The following is a 22,371-nucleotide window of genomic DNA, read 5'->3' on the forward strand; positions in this document are numbered from 1 at the left end:
ATGCAGAAAAATGGAAGAAATTCTGTGCTTGGAACCAGGCACAAGGAATTGACACACTGGTTCCAAGTATTCCTCAGATTTTACAATATCTAACTGAGATGCTGGACGAAGGCTTATCCGTCTCATCAATTAAGATACATGCCTCTGCCATTTCAGCTCATTACAATACAGACCCACCTAGACTGCGGTGGTGGTGCTGGGTAGCGTTGTTGCCTCACAGTAAAATGTTGTCCTGTTCGATTCTCAGCTAGAGCGTCTTCTGTGTGGAGATATGCGTGAATGGGCATACCTTCGTTGAAGGTTGTGCGTCAGGGCTGGCAACTCGGCACGTAAAAATCTACTGCCAATCATTAGCGGACTGGAGTTCCACTGTGGCGACCCCTAACAGGGAAAAGCTGAAAGACACAACAACAATAACAATACAGACCCACCTATTTTTTCACATCCTTTGCTTAGGCAGTTCCTCAGAGAGGCCAAAAACATAAGACCTCCAAGGAGAGCACCAGTACCTGCATGGGACCTCAATTTTGTCTTGGAAAAACTCACACTGCCTCCTTTTGAACCAGCCAATACAGCTGAGATAAAATTCTTATCATGGAAAACAGCTCTGCTCTTAGCAATAACTTTAGCAAGAAGAGTCTCAGAGTTACAGGCATTAATGGCTGTGGAACCTTTTATTATCTTCCATCTTGACAGGGTTTCTCTAAGGACAAACCCGACATTTATGCCTAAGGTAGTGTCCAGTGTGGCTCTTAACCAAACCATTCATTTGCTTACTTTTTACCCAAACCCGCAGAATAAAGGGGAGAGACTTCTGCATTTGGACATACACAGACAGCTATGCTTCTACTTGGACAAAACTAAAGCTTTCAGAAAGACTGAGCAACTTTTAGTGGCATATGCTGCAGGATCACAAGGAAAGGCTATCTCAAAACAGACTATTTCAAAATGGATAGGACACTGCATTCGTTTCTGCTATTCTCAACATGGCAAATCAGTGCCTAAGGGCATTAGACCACATTCTACCAGGGCAGCAGCCTTCTTCAGAGGAGTACCAACCAAGGATATTTTGGAGGCTGCATCTTGGACTTCAGTGCACACTTTTACTAAGCACTACCACTTGCCTCTTTACTCTAAATCCAGAGCAGGCTTTGCCACTGCAGTTTTGCAGGTCCTTATAGCCACTCCTAATTCTGTTTAGACCCAGCCTCCCAACCTCAGCTTTGGGATTCAACCCAAGTGTAATGACTGCAACAGTGAAACACGATGAACTTAGTACAGTTGTGTACCTACCATAAATGTAGATGTTCGAGTGTATGCACTGTTGCTGTCCAGGTTACCCACCCACCATCCCCCTTTCTTTGCTGGGACTTATCTGTACTTCTCTATCCTATACAACCTATGTGGTGTATTTGCTTGTAGATGAAGGTATTATTTATTTTAGTGCATGCTTTTATAAGCAATGTTTTTTTAGCCTACCCTTTTGGGGGCACCTGACATCTGGGGCAAGAAAAACTGAAGAAAATGGCGTTGGCTGCATCTTTTATACCCCTGGCGCACTGACGTCAGGGAAGAGGCGACAGCAACCGATGCCGGACCAGGACTTTGGAATTCAGGCCAACTGTGGGTAGCCTGCCAGCAGGATAACCCAAGTGTAATGACTGCAACAGTGAATACACTCAAACATCTACATTTATGGTAGGTACACAACTGTACTTTCTGAGTTGGACATGGCTCTGTATGTTAGACAGAGATCGCCTCTGAGAAGGCGGTATGCAACAGAGAAAAGCCTTTGTTTTTTCAATTGTGCTGCATAGGGCAACTGTTTGAGTCCAGTAATCCTCTTAGTGAGGTACCTCTGTGGTCTCTCCAGCTGCTGGTGATGCCTGGCCAGGTACATTCCAATTGGTGCATTGTACTCATAATGGGTCTGATGAGGGAGGAGTAGAGGGGCACCACTACATCCTTAGATCTTGATGCAAACCCTTTCATGATCAGATGGGTCACATAGAAGGATTTTCTAACCACCTTGGCAACATGGTTATCAAAGGAAAGCTGACTATCTACTTGGGTCCCTATATCCCTTATTACTTCTTCAGATTTCAGGGTTTTTCCAAAGGGGATTACTATGCATTTTTTAGCATTTAGCTTGAGACCATGGCTTTGACACCATGCATCAGTCTCATTAAGGCCCTTCTGGAGGTTATCCATGTCGGCCGGAGACTCTGTTATAGCACCCAGTTTGCAGTCATCTGCAAACTTGGTCAGCCACAGCCCTTCAGTGCTTGCCTGTACTTCTGAGAAGTATATGCCAAACAGGAGGGGCCCCAGGACAGAGCCCTGAGGCACACCGCTCGTTACTGGTCTGGATTCGGACATAGATCCCACTACTCTTACTATGTGGGATCTGTCAGAGAGCCAGTTTGCGATCCATCTTGTGACGTAAGGGTTTATGCCCAGGTTGGTGAGTTTATCAATAATACCCGAATGGGGAATGGTGTCAAATGCTTTAGCAAGGTCAAGGTAAGCAGTGTGTACCTCCTTTCCCTTATCTATAGCCTGAGTAACTGTCTCAAAGAAGTCCACCAGGTTCAGGAGGCATGATCTGCCCTTGACGAAGCCGAACTGTGTGGGGTCAAGTGTTTGGAGGTTCCCAGTCTCTCCATTTATGAGTTCCATAATGATTCGCTCCATTGCCTTACAGATCAGACTTGTCAGGCTTATTGGTCGGTAGTTCCCAGGGTCGGTTGTGGGCCCACCCTTGTGCAGTGGAACCACTGTTGCTGTGCGCCATTCTATGGGCACATATCCTGTCGAGAGGCTGAGACTGAACAGGGTATTCAGATACGGGGTTAATTCATTTTGGAGCTCGCGTATGACACAGACCGGGACACCATCTGGTCCCATGGAGGCAGTGTTTTTAGCTTTAGATAGAGCCTTATTAACCAACGTATCAGTAATAATTGGAGTTACACAATCCCCTGTAATAGTAATAGAGCCTGCAGGTGGTGGTGGTGGGGAGAAATTTGCACTGAACCTGTCAACCAAGATGTTGGCAATGGGGTCAGTGTATTTTGTTCCATTTTGTACTAGCTCAGAACAGACCTGAGCATTGCCATTTAGGTTTTTGACGTAACCATAGAAGGCCTTATGGTTATCCTTAACTTTCTTTTCGAAGTTGGCTTTAGTTGACTTGATGAGGGCCCTCAACTTCTTACTAATGCTGATCAGGGAAGATTTTTCTACTTTAGATTTGGCCTTTTTTTGTATAAGTCTCCTCCTTTTATTGTAAAGTTTGCTTATGGCCGGGGTCCACCAGACTGGTTTCATCTTGCTTGAGGAAGGAGTCTTGGTTTTATTTGGGATAGCATGGGCCATGCAATCCTAAAGATGCATATAGAGTGCCTTGGTGTAGGATTCTGCATCCTGGATATCATTATCCTTCTGCAAGGGAATAGTGAAGCTTTCCACTTCGGATGCAAGTAGTTTGAAGTTTGCTTTGGAAAGGTTTTTTTACAATGGTTTCTTTGACTGGGGGAGGTGGAGGGGTGAGGATGTCCAAGGTTATCAGTTTGTGGTCTGATCTGACCAGAGAGGGAGTGATAACAGGTGTGGTACAATGGGCGCCCATATTTGTGATGACTAAATCCAATATGTTGCCCCCTCTAGTGGGAGAACATACCAGTTGTTCAAGGGCATTTGAATTTATAAATTCTATGAACCACTGGGCATAGGAGTTAGAACTTTGGTAGTTCGCCAAGTCTATACCAGGGTAGTTGAAATCACCCAAAATTATGGTGTTGGGTAGGACCTTTATATTTTCCAATGCCTCAAGGAATGCTGAATGAGCATCTTGGGACATGGTGGGCGATCTATAACAGGCTACGACTTGAAATGTGGTTTTGCCTGCTGATAGTTGCACATGGATGATCTCTGGGGCATCATGCTGCGCCACTAACCTGGAGATGTGGGTATCCTTGATGAATATGGATACATCTCTGCCCTTTGTAGTGTGATCCGGTAACTTAGGCCAGAAGGTATGATATGAATTGTAACCTGGTAGTGCTGGGGTGCTCTCTGGAGCCTTAAACCAGGTTTCCATCACTGCACAAACATCAATTTTCTCCATACTGAGGAGTGCCTCGAGTGCGTGTATTTTGAGGTTGAGACTTCTGGGCGTTGAGTAGCATTACCCTTAGTTTTTGGTTACCTGTGCTGGTTACGGTGGTTGGTTTGTCCTTTGAGCCTTGCCTAAAAAAGGCACTATGGGGACGGCAAGAGACTTGGCCAGTATTCGAAAGCCTAGGGGTGACAGGTGCAAACCATCTCTGGCGAAATAGCGAGGCTTGTCTGTCATGTCATCCCAGGCAGACAGACACTGGATTCCCCTTAGAATGACACCAGAAGCTTAGCCAGTTGTTGAAATTGATCATTTTGTCTTTGTATTGTGGTATTATTCTAGGCGAAGGTAGTATGCTACTCAAGGTCAGGGTCATACCAGCTTGGGCTACATGATCAGAGAGCTCCTCAATGTCTCTTTTCATGTAGTCCAGGGAGGTACTTCTTAGATCATTCACACCAACATGTACAATGACAGCGTCATACTTGTACTTGTTCTGGAGTGACCTAAGTGCCTGTGTTATGTGGCGGATCCTAACACCCGGCAGGCAGCTGACAGTAACCTTCTCCTTGTTCAGCCTGGTGAAGTGGAACATCTGTGTGCCTTACTATAGAGTCTCCTATTACTAGCATGTTGGGTATGGTGTTTTGCCTTAGGGGCTGTCATGAGGCACACTGCTGAGGTGAATTTTGTGTTTTCTGGCTTGTGTTTGGAGGTGCAGGTTGCTTGCTTGTCTGCTTTGGAGGGCCTTGTTTCTTTTTCATATTGGTACCTAGTGCCTCCGAATATGTTTTTGTGTATTTATGTGTATGTTTTGCCGGTGCTTGTTTTGTAGATCCATGTGTGACTGGTGATCTGTGTTCCTCATGTCAGAAGTGGGATGATTTGTTTACCATTGTTAGAAGTAAATCTAGACTTACTGATGATGATTGCACTTGTGCAATTGGCACAGCTTGGATAACGGTTGTTACGTATATTAGTGATTGGACTGATAAATGTTAGGAAAAGATCAAATAGAACAGATTTAGGAAAGGATGTGCCTATTGTCTGTAAAGATCACTCAGCCCCTATGAAACAAGATAATGCAACTGACAACTTTGAAATTCTGGATGTAATTGTTCAGCAGTCTGAGGATTCAGAGCATATCAACATAAATAAAAAGAAAGGGAGTTAACAGCAAATAATAAAGAAAAAGAAACTGATAAATGTCTGTAAAGCAAAGAGAATACATAATAAAAAGGACACTGCTTTGTTATGTAACACACACATTGCAGGGAATAATATTTTTTCTGTCAGAAAAGTGTCAGTTTACAGAAAAAGGCATAATTTTTTTCAAAAGAGAAGGTAGAAAAAAGAGGCGAGGCACAGGTGAAATGAAGAAATCAAACCTGAACATGAAAGGATTGAAGAACATCACTGTAAGGAAAGAGAAGAGAGAGAGAGCCGCTGACAACACGGCTCAAGCTATGGATGTACAAAGCCAGCTGATGAGAATTGCATGCTTGTAAATGTAATAGGCATTGAAAACAGTGGTATTAATAAGTCTAATGGTGGTGAATGACAGAGCAGATATTGCTGAATTAGAAGATGAAGGTTCTTCGGATATGATCAGAAATGATTGGAGATTCAATTATTAGAGGAACTGATACTTACATTTGCAGAGAAACAAATAATAAACATCGAATAGTGTTATGCTTGTCAGGAGCAAAAACAGGCCTTGGAATGCCTTCATGTAAGGAATTTCGGATCTGTTTTTATTCATGTTGGTACAAATGATCTCCACCACAAAGACTCTGACTGTTAGTGGGTAACTTACAGCCCACTTAGCATAGTTTGTAGATGCTGGCACATATTTTTCACAAATCACATATAAAAAGGAAAGTAATGTGGCCATGAATGAAAAGATTTTTGGGGTAAACACCTCCATGAAAAAATGTCTCATTTTAAAAAAAGGAAATGTGTAGAACATCCAAACCTAATTTTGGGCAGACATGTTCAGACAGGATGGTGTGCATTTGTGAAGATCAGGGAAGAGAATTTTTGCAGCAGATATTTTGCAGCGTTTGACAAACAAAAGGCAGGAATTTTACAAGGTCGAAAATATAACAGTTTACAGATAACATATGATGCATCTCTGATGGTTGTTTAATGCTATGAGCATTAATAATAATGTTTTTTTTATTGGAAAATTGGCTCTGTTCTCACAAGATTGATAATGTTATTGTTTGTGAAATATGGTTAAGGAACAATGAATGGAAACCAGTTCTGTCAGGACATAAATCTGTTTATTGTAACAGACATTCTATCATAACACAAAAATGCAACAAGAAAGTCCCAAAAGTATGAAAATATGACAAAAAGGCCAGTAAAAAAATGTAAAAATCACCAGCTTGCACTTTTATTAACAAGAATGTCTCAAGTCTGTAGCGCTTCGGCAAGAAATGCCTTCTAGGAGTACATCAGTAAGGAAAAAACTGTACCTTTTTATACAAACATTAACTATCAATTATAAAACTGTCTAAAAACATTAAATACTACATTTCTATTGTACTTGGAAACTTTTGATATAATTGTTTTCTGTGAACATTCAGTATTCTATTATAACACCTCCACCTGATTTTTTGTAAAGAGATTAAAGATCTTTAGGAGACCTGTGATTATTACATGTTAAATGAAAACAACCATGTGTAACTGATAATATTGACAACACTGGAACATGTAACAATTGTTGGAGTGGATAGATCTCCAAAGTCAAGTGCAGTTGACCTAGAGGAATTCATACATTGATTGCATGAAACACAGGAGGGAAGAATACCATTAGTCAGGGACTTAAATTTTCCAGAAACAGACTGGAATAATATTGATTCAACAACATTTGTAAGGAAATTATTCACAATGTATATTCAGGAACAACAATTGCTTCAGATTGTTAAAAAAAACAAACAAAAAAAAAACACCATTGAACAGAACATACTAGACATTGTTTGTGTTCCTAAAGAAATTACTGTTACTTCAAGTCAAGTTTTACCACCGTTGATGTACAGTGATCATGGGGTTATAAAGGTTAATATGTTGCTAGATAATTCTGCCAATAAATCTAACCAAATGCAGAGAAGATTAATCACAGATTATATGAAAGCAAAACAGTCACTGTGTAAAACTAATTGGAGTTATGCATTCTGTGGAAAAAACAGAAGGACTATTGAAAGGTTTAAAAGAGAAACTGAGTGCTAAATATAAAAAAAGTTTAACATCATGATCTAGGCACACAACGTCAGGTGGATGTATTTCCTTAAGAACAAGATACTTGATTAAGGTAAGAGACAAAAAAATATAAGAAATGGAAAAAATAGTTCAAACTACATCTTTGAAAACTGAAATAAACAGGTTGGGCAAACAGATTAAGCATAGTGTGAGACAAGATCAAGAAAAATTTGAAGATAATTTATATAAAGATGTTGAGCATAATAGGAAACCTTTTTATTGATACATAAGATGTGGAAGGAGTAAAGACATGCAAATTTATAAACTGTGTGTAGATTCTAAAATTTATTCTCAGACGCAACAGATTATAGATATATTTACAAAATCTTATGCAAAGCAGATTGGCTTCACTAAGGGGGTGATGAGTTGTCCTAGTGACATCTGGGTAACCTCAGATACTGAAATCAAATTAAATTATATTGAAAAAGAACAATGCACACTGGATCCAACCAAAGAACAGGGAGGACATGGAATTAGTAATAATGACCGGAGAACACTTCAGCAAGAACTTACAGTACCATCATATCTGTTATTTACTAGGTTGTGTAAATGTTGGGAGATTCTCAAGATTGGAGAAATGCACTTATTAAACCTGTCTTTAAGGGAAAGGGGAGTAGGACAAAACCAGAGTCGTACAGACCCTTAAGTCTACTTTCATGTTGTGGAAAAATAAGGTAATACTGGATAGGTTATTGTCAGAACTGGATAGGTTAGGACTTGAAACCATATATCAGCATGTTGTTGTTGTGTCTTTCGGCTTTAGGGGTCGCCACAGCGGAACTCCGTTCCGTTAATGATTGGCAGTAGATTTTTACATGCCGAGTTGCCGGCCCTGATGCACAACCTTCAACGAAGGTACACCCATTCACGCATGTCTCCACACAGAAGACGCTCTAGCTGAGAATCGAACGGGACAATTGAAAATAGATGTATTGCTACCTGTAACATGATGTTCTGTAACAATATAGTAACAGCTAAGAATGAAAAATTGTGCTGTGATGTAATTTATATAGTTTTAACTTCAGCATTTGACAGGGTCATACAAAAACACTGATCAATAAATTAGTACAACTAGGTATTGATGTACTCTTGATAAAATGGATAGCCGCTTGGCTTACAAATATGTCATGGCAAGTATCATACAGATATTGGACAGGTGCAATTCTTTGTTGTAGTCAGGGTGTGTCCCACTGCATTCTGTTCTAGGCCCATGAAATTCTTTGTTGTAGTCAGGGTGTTCCACGGGGTTCTGTTCTAGGCCCTTACTTGTTTAGATTTTATCTTTCAGATGTTTGCATGCAGATGACTTGAAACTGGGTAAAATGATTGTGTTAAAATTAGATCATGTCTGCAAAAGAACTTGACTAAATTGACCATTTAGGCACAGGAGAATAATATGCTGATAAATGCATCAAAAATTAAGCATATGAGATGTACCTTGAAAGGTGAATATTTAATACAGCACACAGTGATTTGAAACTGTAGATTTATTTGAGGACCTGGGTAAAAAGGTAGAACCAGTTTTAGATTTTCTAATCATATCAACCAGTTGATTAATGATAATTATAAAAAGATTTATAAAATCTTGGAAAGCAGAAATGAAATTATTGTTTGTTAGTTGCATTAGACCCAAACTTGAGTATGGAAAAACAATATGGAAACCTTCTAAGAAAACAAGCATGAGAAAACTGGAAAGAGTATAGTGGAAATATACCGAGGGCATCCACGGATGTTAACATTTAAGTTATTATGAAAGACTAAACTATCTGAACTTGTACAGTGTCTTATTTAAGAGGAGACCTTATGCAGGTATATATAGGGCATTTAGAGATGGTTTCCTCTGGGAATGTTTGGGGTTATCAAAAAGTGGTAGGAATCATCAGACAGTCTATGTTGAAGATTCTGTAGGAATGAGAACTGTACTGATTGTTTCTGTGAGTGAGTAGCTGTTGCATGGAGTAGACTACCAAACTACATTAAAGCCAGCACTAGTTTAGATATGTTTAAGAATAGGCCGGACACTTACTATGGGAACAACTGCTTTGGTATATTGGCAAGTTAGAAATATTTGTATGTATGTAAAAAAAAAAAAAAAAAAAGACGGAGAGAGATTGTGTGGCAGTAGTGTCATCAGAAGAAAGTACAGGAGTAATACAAGATAAGAATTTGGAAAGTTATCATTTGTCTGCAGAGCTGGCCAGTCATTATCCATGGCTCTTGATAAATTGTAGCTCTTTTTGGTGTATTTGGATCATTTTTCATCAGCTGTGTTTGAATAATCTGTGATGCTATTTATATAAATTTATCTTCAAAATTTAAAAGGGTCATACACAAAACACTGATCAATAAATTAGAACAATTAGGTATTGATATGCTCTTGATTACATGAAAGAATGCAGTTTTTTAACTATGATTTCTTCCCATTTTATTTATAGGATGTCACATCCCAATGGAGCAGCTTTGGATGTTTGTCAGGAAAGATGAAACAGTTTTAGCTGATGACACTGAAGGAAGATTGGTGAAGAAAAAACGTCGTAACATTATTGTTGGTAAATACATGACAAAGTGTTTCATTGTTCTCACACTTGAGTAAGTTTAATAAATCAGGGTGAGTTTTAGAATGGATTGTGTCCACTAGGGAAAGGGTACATCAGCCCTCTGAATGTCTGACAGCACTATGGCTCTATGGCATACAGGGATGTAGCACTGGCCTATGGATCTGTGGCATATAGGGATGTAACACTGACCGTGAACCAGACCTTCCACGATTGATTAGTAGCTTGGGCACTGGAGAGGCCAGGAAAGTTGGGGTAAAAAGAAGTGGCTCTTATCATTTGCTTTGTGTACTACTGTATGTTTTAGGACTGTGGGGAGGGTGGGGTTTCTGCCTGTGATTTAGTACTCCCCCAGCGATGGAAGTAGTAATATTATAATCACATGATCGATGGTCATCGTGTTTGATATACGGGGTGCCAGACCTAATTGGTGTTATGTATGCTGACACACATGATATCCAGCAGTCTCACGCAGTGCCTAACAAAAATTCCTGGCATAGAAGAAGGTTTATCTCATGTTGCAGTGGTAACCCATGTGATGGCCACTGTGGTCCCAGGCATGAGGGGTCATAGTGGGATCAGTAAGATATCAACTGAAGCAATGCCAAACATTTTTTACTAGCAGTAGCAAAGTCCTACTGTATTCTGTAGTTTGTGAATGTGGAATGAGTTACTATCTTAAGAGAAGGGGAGGGTATGACTTCACACCCTGAAGGGGTACTTAGCTAAGTGATGAAGGCTGCTTAAGGCAGCATGTTACCCTTTAGCAGTACCGTGGTACTGGTTGTTGATGCAGCACACTACCCCTTAGCAGCACTATAGTACTGACTGTTGATGCAGCACATTACCCCTTAGCAGTACTCTGGTACAGGTTGTTTTTGCAGCACGTTACCCCTTAGCAGTACTGTGGCACTGGGTGTTGATGCAACATGTTACCCCTTAGCTGTTCTGTGGCACTGGGTGTTGATGCAGCAAGTTACCCCTTAGCAGTACTGTGGTACTGGTTGTTGATGCAGCACATTAGCCCTTAGCACTGCGGTACTGGTTTTTGATGCAGAATGTGTTACTCCTTAGCAGCACTGTGGTACCGGGTGTTGATGCAGCACTTTACCCCTTAGTAGCACTTTGGCACTGGTTGTTGATGCAGCATGTTACCCCTTAGCAGTACGTGGTACTGGTTGTTAATGCAGCACATTACCCCTTAGCAGCACTGTGGTACAGGTTGTTGATGCAGCACGTTACACCTTAGCAGCACTATAGTACTGTTTTTTGATGCAGCAGGTTACCCCTTAGCAGCACTGTGGTACTGGTTGTTGATGCAGCACATTACCCCTTAGTGGCACTGTGGTACTGGTTGTTGATGCAGCATGTTACCCCTTAGCAGTACTGTGGTAGTGGGTATTAATGCAGTACGTTACACCTTAGCAGCATGTTATCCCTCAGCAGCACTGTGGTACTGGGTGTTTATGCAGCACATTACCCCTCAGCAGCACTGTGGTACTGGTTGTTAATGCAGCACGTTACCCCTTAGCAGCACTGTGGTACTGGTTCTTGATGCAGCACGTTATCCCTTAGCGGCACTGTGGTACTGGTTGTTGCAGCACATTACCCTTTAACAGCACTATTGTACTGGTTGTTGATGCAGCACAGTACCCCACAGCAGCACTGTGGTACTGGGTGTTGATGCAGCATGTTATCCCTTAGCAGTACTGTGGTACTGGTTGTTGATGCAGCACGTTACCCCTTAGCAGTACTGTGGTACTGGTTGTTGTTGCAGCACGTTACCCCTTAGCAGCACTGTGGTACTGGTTGTTGATGCAGCACGTTACCCCATAGCAGCACTGTGGTACTGGTTGTTGTTGCAGCACGTTACCCCTTAGCAGCACTGTAGTACTGGTTGTTGATGCAGCACGTTACCCCATAGCAGCACTGTGGTACTGGTTGTTGTTGCAGCACGTTACCCCTGAGCAGTACTGTGATACTGGTTGGGCAGCATGTTACCTGTTAGCAGTACTGTGGTACTGGATGTTGATGCAGCATGTTACCCCATAGCAGCACTGTGGTACTGATTGTTGATGCAGCATGTTATCCCTTAGCAGTACTGTGGTACTGGTTGTTGATGCAGCATGTTACCCCATATCAGCACTGTGGTACTGGTTGTTGATGCAGCACGTTACCCCTTAGCAGTACTATGGTACTGGTTGCTGATGCAGCACGTTACCGTTTAGCAGCACTGTTGTACTGGGTGTTGATGTAGCACGTTACCCCTTAGCAACACTGTGGTACTGGTTGTTGATGCAGCACATTACCCCTTCGCAGTACTGTGGTACTGGTTGTTGATGCAGAACGTTACCCTTTAGCAGCACTGTTGTACTGGGTGTTGATGCAGCATGTTACCCCTTAGCAGCACTGTGGTACTGGCTGTTGATGCAGCACAGTACCCCTCAGCAGCACTGTGGTACTGGGTGTTGATGCAGCACATTATCCCTTAGCAGTACTGTGGTACTGGTTGTTGATGCAGCATGTTACCCCATAGCAGCACTGTGGTACTGGTTGTTGATGCAGCACATTACCCCTTAGCAGTATTGTGATACTGGTTGGGCAGCACGTTACCCCTTAGCAGTACTGTGGTACTAGATGTTGATGCAGCATGTTACCCCTTAGCAGTACTATGGTAATCGTTGAACAGCTGTGTAGTCCCAAGTTAAGATTTTAGGTAATGAGTGGGGGGATATTGTAGGGAGGAGAAAGGTATATTCACAGTTCAGTTCCACTGCCTTGTGTCTGTAGAGTGTACTTCGCCCCACTGTTCAGTCAAGTGAACACTATATGTTACACAAAACAAAGGAATATAAAGCAAATAGAAAAAAATCAAGCAGCCAATCAGATAACAGCTTATTATGAGGCTAGCAGTGATTGAACACCTAGAAGAGCATAATGTATTACCTTATCTTGAAAGGTAACTTCTACAACAGTGTTCTGAATGGTCCTAAAACACTGTGCATAGTAAGCTGTTACCAAAATTAACAAATCAGTGTCTTAGCTGAAAATGCCAGTGAAATGCACACTTTTCTGACCTTGTAGGGACTGGTGTCAAGTCAAATATAATGAATTTAAGTCCACATGAGTTGAAGCATTAGCTCAGTTGTATAACTTCAAGTAGCCCAACCAAACAGAGCTCATTGGTGTGTGAAAGAGAATAATGTGAAGCAAACAGAACAAGGCAAGTAGCCAATCAAAAAATAACTTATGACACAACCAGGCATGATTTAACACCAAGATCAACAACAGTAATACCTTCCCTCATGATGACTACACCAGTGTTCTGGATATCCTCAAAACACTAGACACAGTAAACTATATGCAAACTTAACAAATCAGTTAAAGTGTCTTATGTAATAATAACAAAATATGCACTTCCCTGATCACGTAGGGACAGGTGGTCGATCAGATGTGATGCAGTTATGACCCCATTTGGTTGACACATACGTAACTAAAGAGTGAACTAGAAAAGCATCAGAGTGGATACTTTTCTGTTGTCCTGTTCGGTGCCTTTAATTTTGCTTTTTGTCTGCAGATCATTGACAAAGACATTTTTATCTTCTCTGCATATTTAAATGCATTTCTATTGCTAGGTCATTTGTTTTCCTTTCAAAAGGGTCTTCCCAAAGTGAAGGGGCTGAGATACTGAATACAGGTGTAACCAATGTCTTCGCATTCTTTTAAGGTGCAGCAGGTTTACCTGTGGCTTCTTAAATCAGTACCTGTGCTGCACTGACACCCCATGGGCAACTGACAGATGTTCATCGTGCATACAGCTGCAGTCATCACACTTGGGTTATCCTGCCGTCAGGCGGGTCCTCGGTCGGCCGAATTCCAAAGTCTAGGTCCGGCGTCGGTTGTCGTCGCTTCTTCTCTGACGTCAGTGCGGCAGGGGTATAAAAGAGGCAGCCGACGCCATTTTCTTCAGTCTTTCTTGCTGCATGGTACCCGAAGCAGAAGCAGTTCGCAAGTGCCGGTTGGCCAGCTTCTGAGATTTACGAAAAGTATTTCAGCCGAAGTCTTCTTTAAAGCTAAGTACCCCATTGGGGAAACTTTTCTTGCCTCAGACCGATGTCAGACAAAGTTAATAATTGCATTGCTTGTGGGAAGCAAATACCGCATAAGGATTTTCACTCTTACTGTATACCTTGCTTAGGGCCAGACCACGACGTCTCGGCCTGCCGTTTTTGTGCTAGGTTTAACAAGCGCACTGTTAAGCGCCGGGCGGAGTTCGCCCTTCATTATTTTGGCAAAAAAATTAATTATATCATGTCGTCGGATATACCAACGCCAGTTTCAGGCAAAAAACGCAAGGATAAGGACCGACATCCGAGGCCTGCACCGAGTACTGAGATCACGCTAAGGCCGACTACTGGTTCTCCGGTTCTCAGCGAGGCGTCTACGCAGCCCCTGACTACCGATGAAATTATTTTACCGGCGACTACAGTACCCGAGGTCGCAGGTTCCTCGGTCTCCATTCCCACTGCAGATACCGACGCCACTATTGGCGGAGAAACGGAAAGTTTAGCAAGGCCTGCCATTTCTGAAGGCATTTTTAGGCCTACCTCCTTCTCTATTAAATCGTTCACTAAATCTAAAGCTCCAATGAAAATTAAAAAACAGGGTCCTCAGACCCCCTCTCAAGGCCCCATGCCTAAAAAACAGATGCTTAAAATGGCTGAGAATTTGATTACACTCATCAGGGGTTCTCAACCCCCCTCAGACAAAAGACCCAGGTTGGAGGAAGACTTCCCTTCCTCAGACCAGGCTTCTATTACCTCAGACCTTTCTGAGGACCAGGATTACGCCTATTCCCCATTTGAAGACTCTGATGCTGAGGAGTCTATTCCCTCGATCTCCCCCCCCAGAGGACTACTCTTTTGGGGAAACCCTACATACATTGAGAGAGCACTTCCACTGGGAAGGCCAAGATTACTCAGATTCCAAGAAAAGGCTCAGGGAATTTCTGCTGCTTCCCCAGCATAGACCCCTGGCTATTCCTCCTGTCTTAGATATTTTGGATGATGTGTATGGAGAAGCCAGTCTTAATCCAGACTCTCTACCTCCTGCCCCTGTTAAACCAGACAGATATTACCGGGTTCCTGATTCTCACCAGTTCCTTTATAAAAGCGCTACTGCTGACCCAGAAACTATTTGTCAGGGTCCCAAGGGGATTAAGGCCTCTACTGCTAAAAACCCTTTACTTTCAGAGAGAGATTCCAGAGCATTAGAAAGGTGGGGGAAAAAGGTGTATACATAAGCCACTTTAACCATGAGGGCATTAAACTGTCAATTTCATATGTTAAACTACCAGCAGTTCTTGCTATCTCAGCTGAAAAGCAAAATGACACAAACAGAACAACCAGATTTGAAAGAGTTGCAGGATTTGTTGCATGGAGCAGAACAAGTGGGGAAACATACCTTACAGTGTGGTTTTGATGCTTTAGAGGCCTCATGTGGAGCTGCTGTCACGGGGTCTGTCATACGTAGACACGCTTGGCTCAAAGAGCAAACCTTACCAGATCATGTCAAAGCAAAGTTATTAGATGCACCACTACAAAAAGATGTATTGTTCGGTGTAAAAGCTGAGGAGGTACTAAAGAAAATGGAGGAAAAAGCGAAATCTATGCAAACAGTTAAAGATTTCTTGCAGGTGCAGCCTCCATGCTTCAGCAGAAACTGGCCTTCAAAAAATTGGTCCTTTCCAGCCATGGACAGACCCCAAAGGGGTAGATACAGACGCACAAAGGGTAGAGGACAACCTCAAGGATCTTACAGAGCTAGGCAGTGGCAAGCACCAGCCCCAAGAGGTGGAGAAGATAGACCACAGTCATTTAGAAAACAGATGCAATGACTTTCTCCTATGCCTGCCAAACAAAGCTATGATGGCAGCACCTTTGGGCAGAAAACTGGCCTTATTTTCCAAAAACTGGCACATTGTTACAAAGGACAAATGGATTCTGGATATTATAGACAGAGGCTACAGGTTCCACTTTCACACCCTTCCAAAAATGAGAGGCATGCCAAACCTGCCACAAAATCAATGGGCAGAGGCACAAAAACAAATTTTCACTCTCATGGATATGAAAGCAATTCAAGAGATACCTGCAAAAGAACAAGGTCAAGGTTTTTATTCAAGACTATTTCTGGTACCAAGGAAGGACAAAGATTGGAGACCCATCTTAGACCTATCTATTCTAAACACATATCTAGAGGTACCAAAATTCAAGATGCTCACATTACAGCAGCTTCTTCCCATGCTGGGCAAGGAGTCTTGGCTGGTAACGTTGGACCTCAAGGAGGCATACCTGCATGTCCCTGTCAGACAAGATTGCAGAAGATACCTCAGATTTCTTGCAGGTTCAACCCATTATCAATTCTCTGCATTGCCCTTTGGCTTATCTACTGCACCCAGAGTGTTTACGAAATGCCTGGCATCAGTAATTGCTTTCTGCAGACAACGAGGAATACAAATCTACCCATATATGGACGACTGCCTGATCCAGGCGGACAGCAAGGACATTCTATTGCAGCATCTGGCGTTTGTAATAAAACTGTTAAACTGCCTGGGGTACACAGTGAACAAAAAGAAATCAAAACTAATACCCTCTCAACAGATAATTTTCCTGGGTGCCAGCTTAAATACAATGGCCCAGATGGCTTACCTCACGCCAGACAAACAAGGGCAACTGTCTCAATACTTCAACAAAATGGCAACTTTAACCAGGCTAACTGCAAGGAAAATCCTGCAGGCTCTGGGGTTCATGGCATCTTGCATCCTTCTAATACCATTTGCAAAGCTGCATATGAGGAAACTACAATGGTACCTAAAAAACCTATGGTCTCAACACAGCCACAGCTTGGAAACAATTTTACCACTCATTCCATGCCTTCAAAAGGAATTTTTGTGGTGGGCTCAAGCATGCCAAAGAAACACGGGTCTCCCTTTCTGTATACCACAAGCAAGTCAAATCATCACAACAGACGCCTCAGACTATGCCTGGGGAGCACACATGGCAGATCAGTGCATCCAGGGAAAATGGTCCCAAAAACAGATGCACCTACACATCAGCCAAAAGGAGATGCTAGCTGTGTAAAATGCTCTTATGACCTTCAATGACCTACTGCATCCGGGCCAGCTATTAATAAGGACAGACAACACCACAGTCATGTGGTACATAAACAAAACAGGGAGGGACGCATTCATACCCCCTGTGCAGGCAAGCTATGACCCTGTGGAACACAGCATTGGAATTACAAGTTCAACTACAGGCACAATTCCTGCCAGGGAAGGAAAACACACTGGCAGACAACTTAAGCAGAAATATGACAGACCCACACGAATGGAAGTTGCATCCTCAAGTCTTCTCAAAGATAACTCAAGCATGGGGACAGCCAGACATAGATCTATTTGCTACCCACAGAAATTACCAGTTGGAAAAATTCTGCTCAAGGACCTATCATCCACAGGCCTGGAAAGTGGACGCACTCTCTTTCAATTGGACAGCATTGACAGTCTATGCCTTCCCGCCTCTACCTCTACTGACCAAAGTCCTATTAAAAACCAGAGCAGAGAGGCCACAAATGATTCTCATTGCTCCAGACTGGCCACGACAGCACTGGTACCCTCTCCTAAAGAGCCTGTCACACTCACCACCATGGATCCTACCTCCAGTTCCTCTTCTGTTGTCCCAGCACAACTACAAGACCCTTCACAGCCAGCTCAGAATTCTAAATCTAGCTGCATGGAAAATATCTTAATTTGCCAACAGACTCTCCTCTCCAAGGAGGTACAGGATGTCATCTTGGAGGCCAGGAGACCCTCTACTAGAAAAACCTACTCCGCCAAATGGAAACGATTTTGTTCCTGGAATCAAGCAAAGGGCCAGAATCCTTGGGTAATAAATATTCCTCAGATTTTACAGTACCTAGCTGAGATGTTAAAAAGTGGCCTTTCCTTCTCTTCCATCAAGATCCACGCTTCAGCCATTTCAGCACAATACAATACGGATCCTCCCTTATTCTCACATCCTCTATTAAGGCAGTTCCTCAGAGGGGCAAAAAATATAAAACCCCAACGGAAACCACCAGCTCCAGCTTGGGACCTCAACTTTGTATTGGAGAAGCTGACACTGCCTCCCTTTGAGCCGGCTTCTTCAGCAGAGCTTCAATACTTGTCATGGAAAACAGCCTTGCTTCTGGCTATTACCTCAGCATGCAGGGTTTCGGAGCTACAGGCCCTCATGGCTGTGCAACCATTCATCATTTTCCATCAGGACAGGGTTTCCTTACGAACCAACCCTACCTTCATGCCAAAGGTAGTATCCAGTGTGGCTTTGAATCAGACTGTTCATTTACCTACCTTTTACCCAAATCCACAGAACAAAGGGGAGAGGCTACTACACTCCTTGGACATTCACAGGCAACTTTGTTATTACTTGGACAGAACAGTCATTCAGGAAATCTGAGCAGCTCTTTGTGTCCTATGCTACAGGTGCTCAAGGAAAGGCCATTTCCAAACAGACTATTTCAAAATGGATAGCCCACTGCATACGCTTTTGTTATTCATTTCATGGAAAATCAGTGCCTGTATACATCAGATCCCACTCCACCAGGACTACAGCTACCTCAGCAGCTTTCCTCAGGGGGGTCCCTACCAAGGACATTTTGGAAGCAGCTACTTGGAGTTCAGTGCACACTTTCTCCAAGCACTACCACCTTCTACTATACTCAAAATCTAGAGCGGGCTTTGCCACAGCAGTCCTGCAGGGCATTCTAGCCCCTCCTTATTCCGCTTAGTACCAGCCACCCTTACTTAGCTTTGGGATTCTGCCCAAGTGTGATGACTGCAGCTGTATGCACGATGAACATAGTACAGTTTTGTACCTACCATAAATGTAGATGTTCGAGTGCGCATACAGCTGCAGTCCAGGTTACCCTCCCTCCATCCCCTCTTAGGACAGGGCTTATGACAAACACCTTTAACATACAACCTATTTGGGGTATTCCTTTATGGTGTATTTGCTTGCAACTACTGTTTTGATTTATCTACTTATGTATGTTTGCATAACATCATGTATTGCCTTCCTTTCTGGGGGCACCTGACATCTGGGGCAAGAAAAACTGAAGAAAATGGCATCGGCTGCCTCTTTTATACCCCTGCCGCACTGACGTCAGGGAAAAAGAGACGACAACCGATGCCGTACCTAGACTTTGGAATTCGGCCGACCGAGGACCCGCCTGATGGCAGGATAACCCATGTGTGATGACTGCAGCTGTATGCGCACTCGAACATCTACATTTGTGGTAGGTACAAAACTGTACTTTACAGCCTCAGGCAGCTTAGACCTAGGGAAGCCATCTTCTGTGTCCCATCCAAGGCTTCTTAAATCGGTACCTGTACTGCACTGATACCCCATAGGAAACTGACAGTTACAGCCTCTGACAGCTTACACCTAGGAAAGCCATCTTCTTTGCCCCATCCTAGGTATAGCTCTGTTTTAAATTAAAAAAGTCCATGTTGTAAACAATGAGATAAATGAATCTTTGTGTCATAGCGTGACAACTCTAAAAAGATATGCAAACACCTTTTGGTAAGATTCATTTCACTATATGAATCAGTCCATAAATGGCAGTCATATACATCACCTTTATATTGAATTAGTGAAGCTACCTTTCATTGAGATGATATTTCATCAGACATGTTTCTGCATTGTTTAGTCAAAATCCATTTTTCATTCTTTGTGCACTTAGTCCCCCTATCTACATGAAAAGGCTGTATTTAATATGACTATGGTATGTCCAGGTAACACTAGGATTAAATATAGTCGGATATTCAGTGTCAGCGGCTCGGCAGGTAACACACTTGTCTTTGGTGCTGGAAGATTGGAAGGCTGTGGGTTCTCTTCGTACACCAGGTACTTAATACTGATACTAAACTGCAGAGTAAGGAGTTGCTGCTTCCTGAGTGTGCCTTCCTTCAGATGAGACATTAAACAGAGGTCCCATGTGCCTGACCTGGTGGTAGCATATGTGGATGTCAAACAAACAGTTCCCTGGTGCCTTGGCCAAATTTCCCCTAACCAGAGTGACTATTACCTCTGGTCTCCCATGAAGAGAGGATATTGGCCTAATGGGGACTAACCCTGTAACCCCGATAACAAAGAGTAAATAAATGAAAATAAGAATGTTCTGTTTTCTCTCTGCCCGGCATGGTACATCTACATTAAGAATGTTCTGTTTTCTGTCTGCCCAGCATGGTACATCTACATTAAGAATGTTCTGTTTTCTGTCTGCCCGGCATGGTACATCTACATTAAGAATGTTCTGTTTTCTCTCTGCTCAGCATGGTACATCTACATTAAGAATGTTCTGTTTTCTGTCTGCCCAGCATGGTACATCTACATTAAGAATGTTCTGTTTTCTCTCTGCCCAGCATGGTACATCTACATTAAGAATGTTCTGTTTTCTCTCTGCCCGGCATGGTACATCTACATTTAAGAGTGATGACACGTTTCACTTTCTGTAATTCATCTAAAACCTTCGGGAGATATGCTGCTGGATAAATTTCTTTATTTACACCTGGTGCAGCAGATAGCATTGCCGCCTCACAGCAAGAGGTTTTCTGGTTCGATTCTCGGCTGGGGTGCCTTCTGTGCAGAGTCTGAATGTCCTCCCTGTGGTCACGTGGGTTTCCTCCAAGTGCTCTGGTTTCCTGTTACATCCCAAAGACATGCTGTAGGTGGACTGGACACACCAAATTGGCCCTAGGTGTGAGATTTTGCGTGTGTGCCTTCCGTGGGAGATTGGGCACCGGGCTGGCAACTCAAAACCGTAAAACTCTGCCAGTCATGAGCGGACAGGTGATCCGCTGTGGTGACCCCTAACCAGGAAAAGCCGAAAGAAGAAGAAGAAGACACCTCTTTGAATTAAAGCAGCATTCGTTTCTTTATATGCTCACAATATTTAAATCATTATTAACTAAGCATTCTACCTTTAAGGAAAAAGTACACAACTGGCAACAAGTTACATCTATTTGTAAAAGAAAACCCTTATGTTCACCTCAGTTTTTTAGTTAACATAGTTGGTAACTCTGAAGTAATTAATGTATTTATATTTGGTAACTGGGGTACAGCACTGATCCAAAGTAAGGCTTTTCAGGTTCAGACCATGAACAGTACCTAAGTGACTTGCTCACAGTCATTCCAAAGGAGAAAGGAAGATGAGGGTATCAAACCCTTGACCATAGAAAACAGCTTATTAGCAACATATGGTGTCAATCGTCTATACTAACTGGCAGACATATTACTTCTACTCTATTTATTTCAGAATCGGTCTTTGTTTATTTTCTACAATTCCAATGAATTTCATTTTTGTGCAGTTTAGGATACTTAGGAATTCAGTGTTAATCTGCTAGTCTCAGTTTCACCTCAGATACATTCTTAGAAAACAGCTTGTGTTCTGTAATTTCCATTGCATGCAGTAAAATATCATCTACGTGTTGCATTTTGAGGATAGATATCAAACTTCCTCTAGATCTGATGTGGTACTCCATGAATGTTTGGTACCATGAAACGCTGGATGGAGAGTGTAGTGCAATCTTCTTGTTTAACTTTTTTTTTCTGTCTTTTTTTTTTTTTTAAGAATAGATGGAATGGATTTATGAAAAGAGGAATGAATTGTTGGTGTAGCTCCTGTTAATGCATGTGTTAAGGGAAAAATGGCTGTACTTTTTACAGGGGTACTGGGTAGGTCTTTTGGGGGATCATTTCAAAAAAAGTTCCTCCTCTTCTTCCTCCAGTCTTGCGGAGTATACCACATGGCTGATGGATATTTCAGGCATGTGGAACTTTTTGAGATATTGTTAAGATTTACTGACTTCAGCGCTTGTACTGTGAATGTAATTCTTTGTAGTATTGGAATTTATTTGTTTATTTAAAAAGTTTCCAACTTTATATTTACATTGTGGGGGGAGGGTTCCATGATGAGTATGTTTTTCATGATTTGGCTTATTTTTATTTCTGTTCTGTTTGTTAATTAAATAAGTTAAAGTGGATGAGTTCTAGACTTCATGCTCGTGTAGTAAACGGTCATTCTGTGTGACTTTTTATGTAGATTAGCCGAAATGTCCTTATTTATATGTATGTGTGTATGTGAGCATAATGCACCCTTCAGCATGTACCACACTAAGAACCTTTACCAGCTTAAGAGATCTCATAGTTTCCTCACCAAAATATCTCCTGTTTCAGTACACATAGCTACTGTGACAGACTAAAAACCCTGCCCTTCTACTGAGGGTCTTACAGATTTCCTAGTGAGTGATCTCTGCTTAGACTTCCATGTTATGAATGACACAAAACTCTTTGAATTTCTTCACCTCAGTAGAACTGG

The 22,371-nt window shown here is 42.3% G+C and overlaps 1 protein-coding gene across 2 annotated transcripts in view; it reads left to right on the forward strand.

Annotated features, from left to right (window-relative positions):
• LOC122798723 (zinc finger protein OZF-like) overlaps positions 1-22,371 on the forward strand; it is a 187,074-nt gene that overhangs the window by 98,472 nt on the left and 66,231 nt on the right. For both annotated transcript variants that reach the window (XM_044067820.1, XM_044067821.1), the window contains one exon: positions 9,820-9,933. In XM_044067820.1, coding sequence (XP_043923755.1) covers positions 9,820-9,933 — 114 coding nt within the window. Of the gene's footprint in view, positions 1-9,819; positions 9,934-22,371 lie in introns of those variants that run through there.

The sequence above is a fragment of the Protopterus annectens genome, chromosome 3.part1 (assembly GCF_019279795.1).
Source record: "Protopterus annectens isolate FY-2018-M chromosome 3.part1, PAN1.0, whole genome shotgun sequence".
In the NCBI taxonomy this organism is placed as follows: domain Eukaryota; kingdom Metazoa; phylum Chordata; order Ceratodontiformes; family Protopteridae; genus Protopterus; species Protopterus annectens.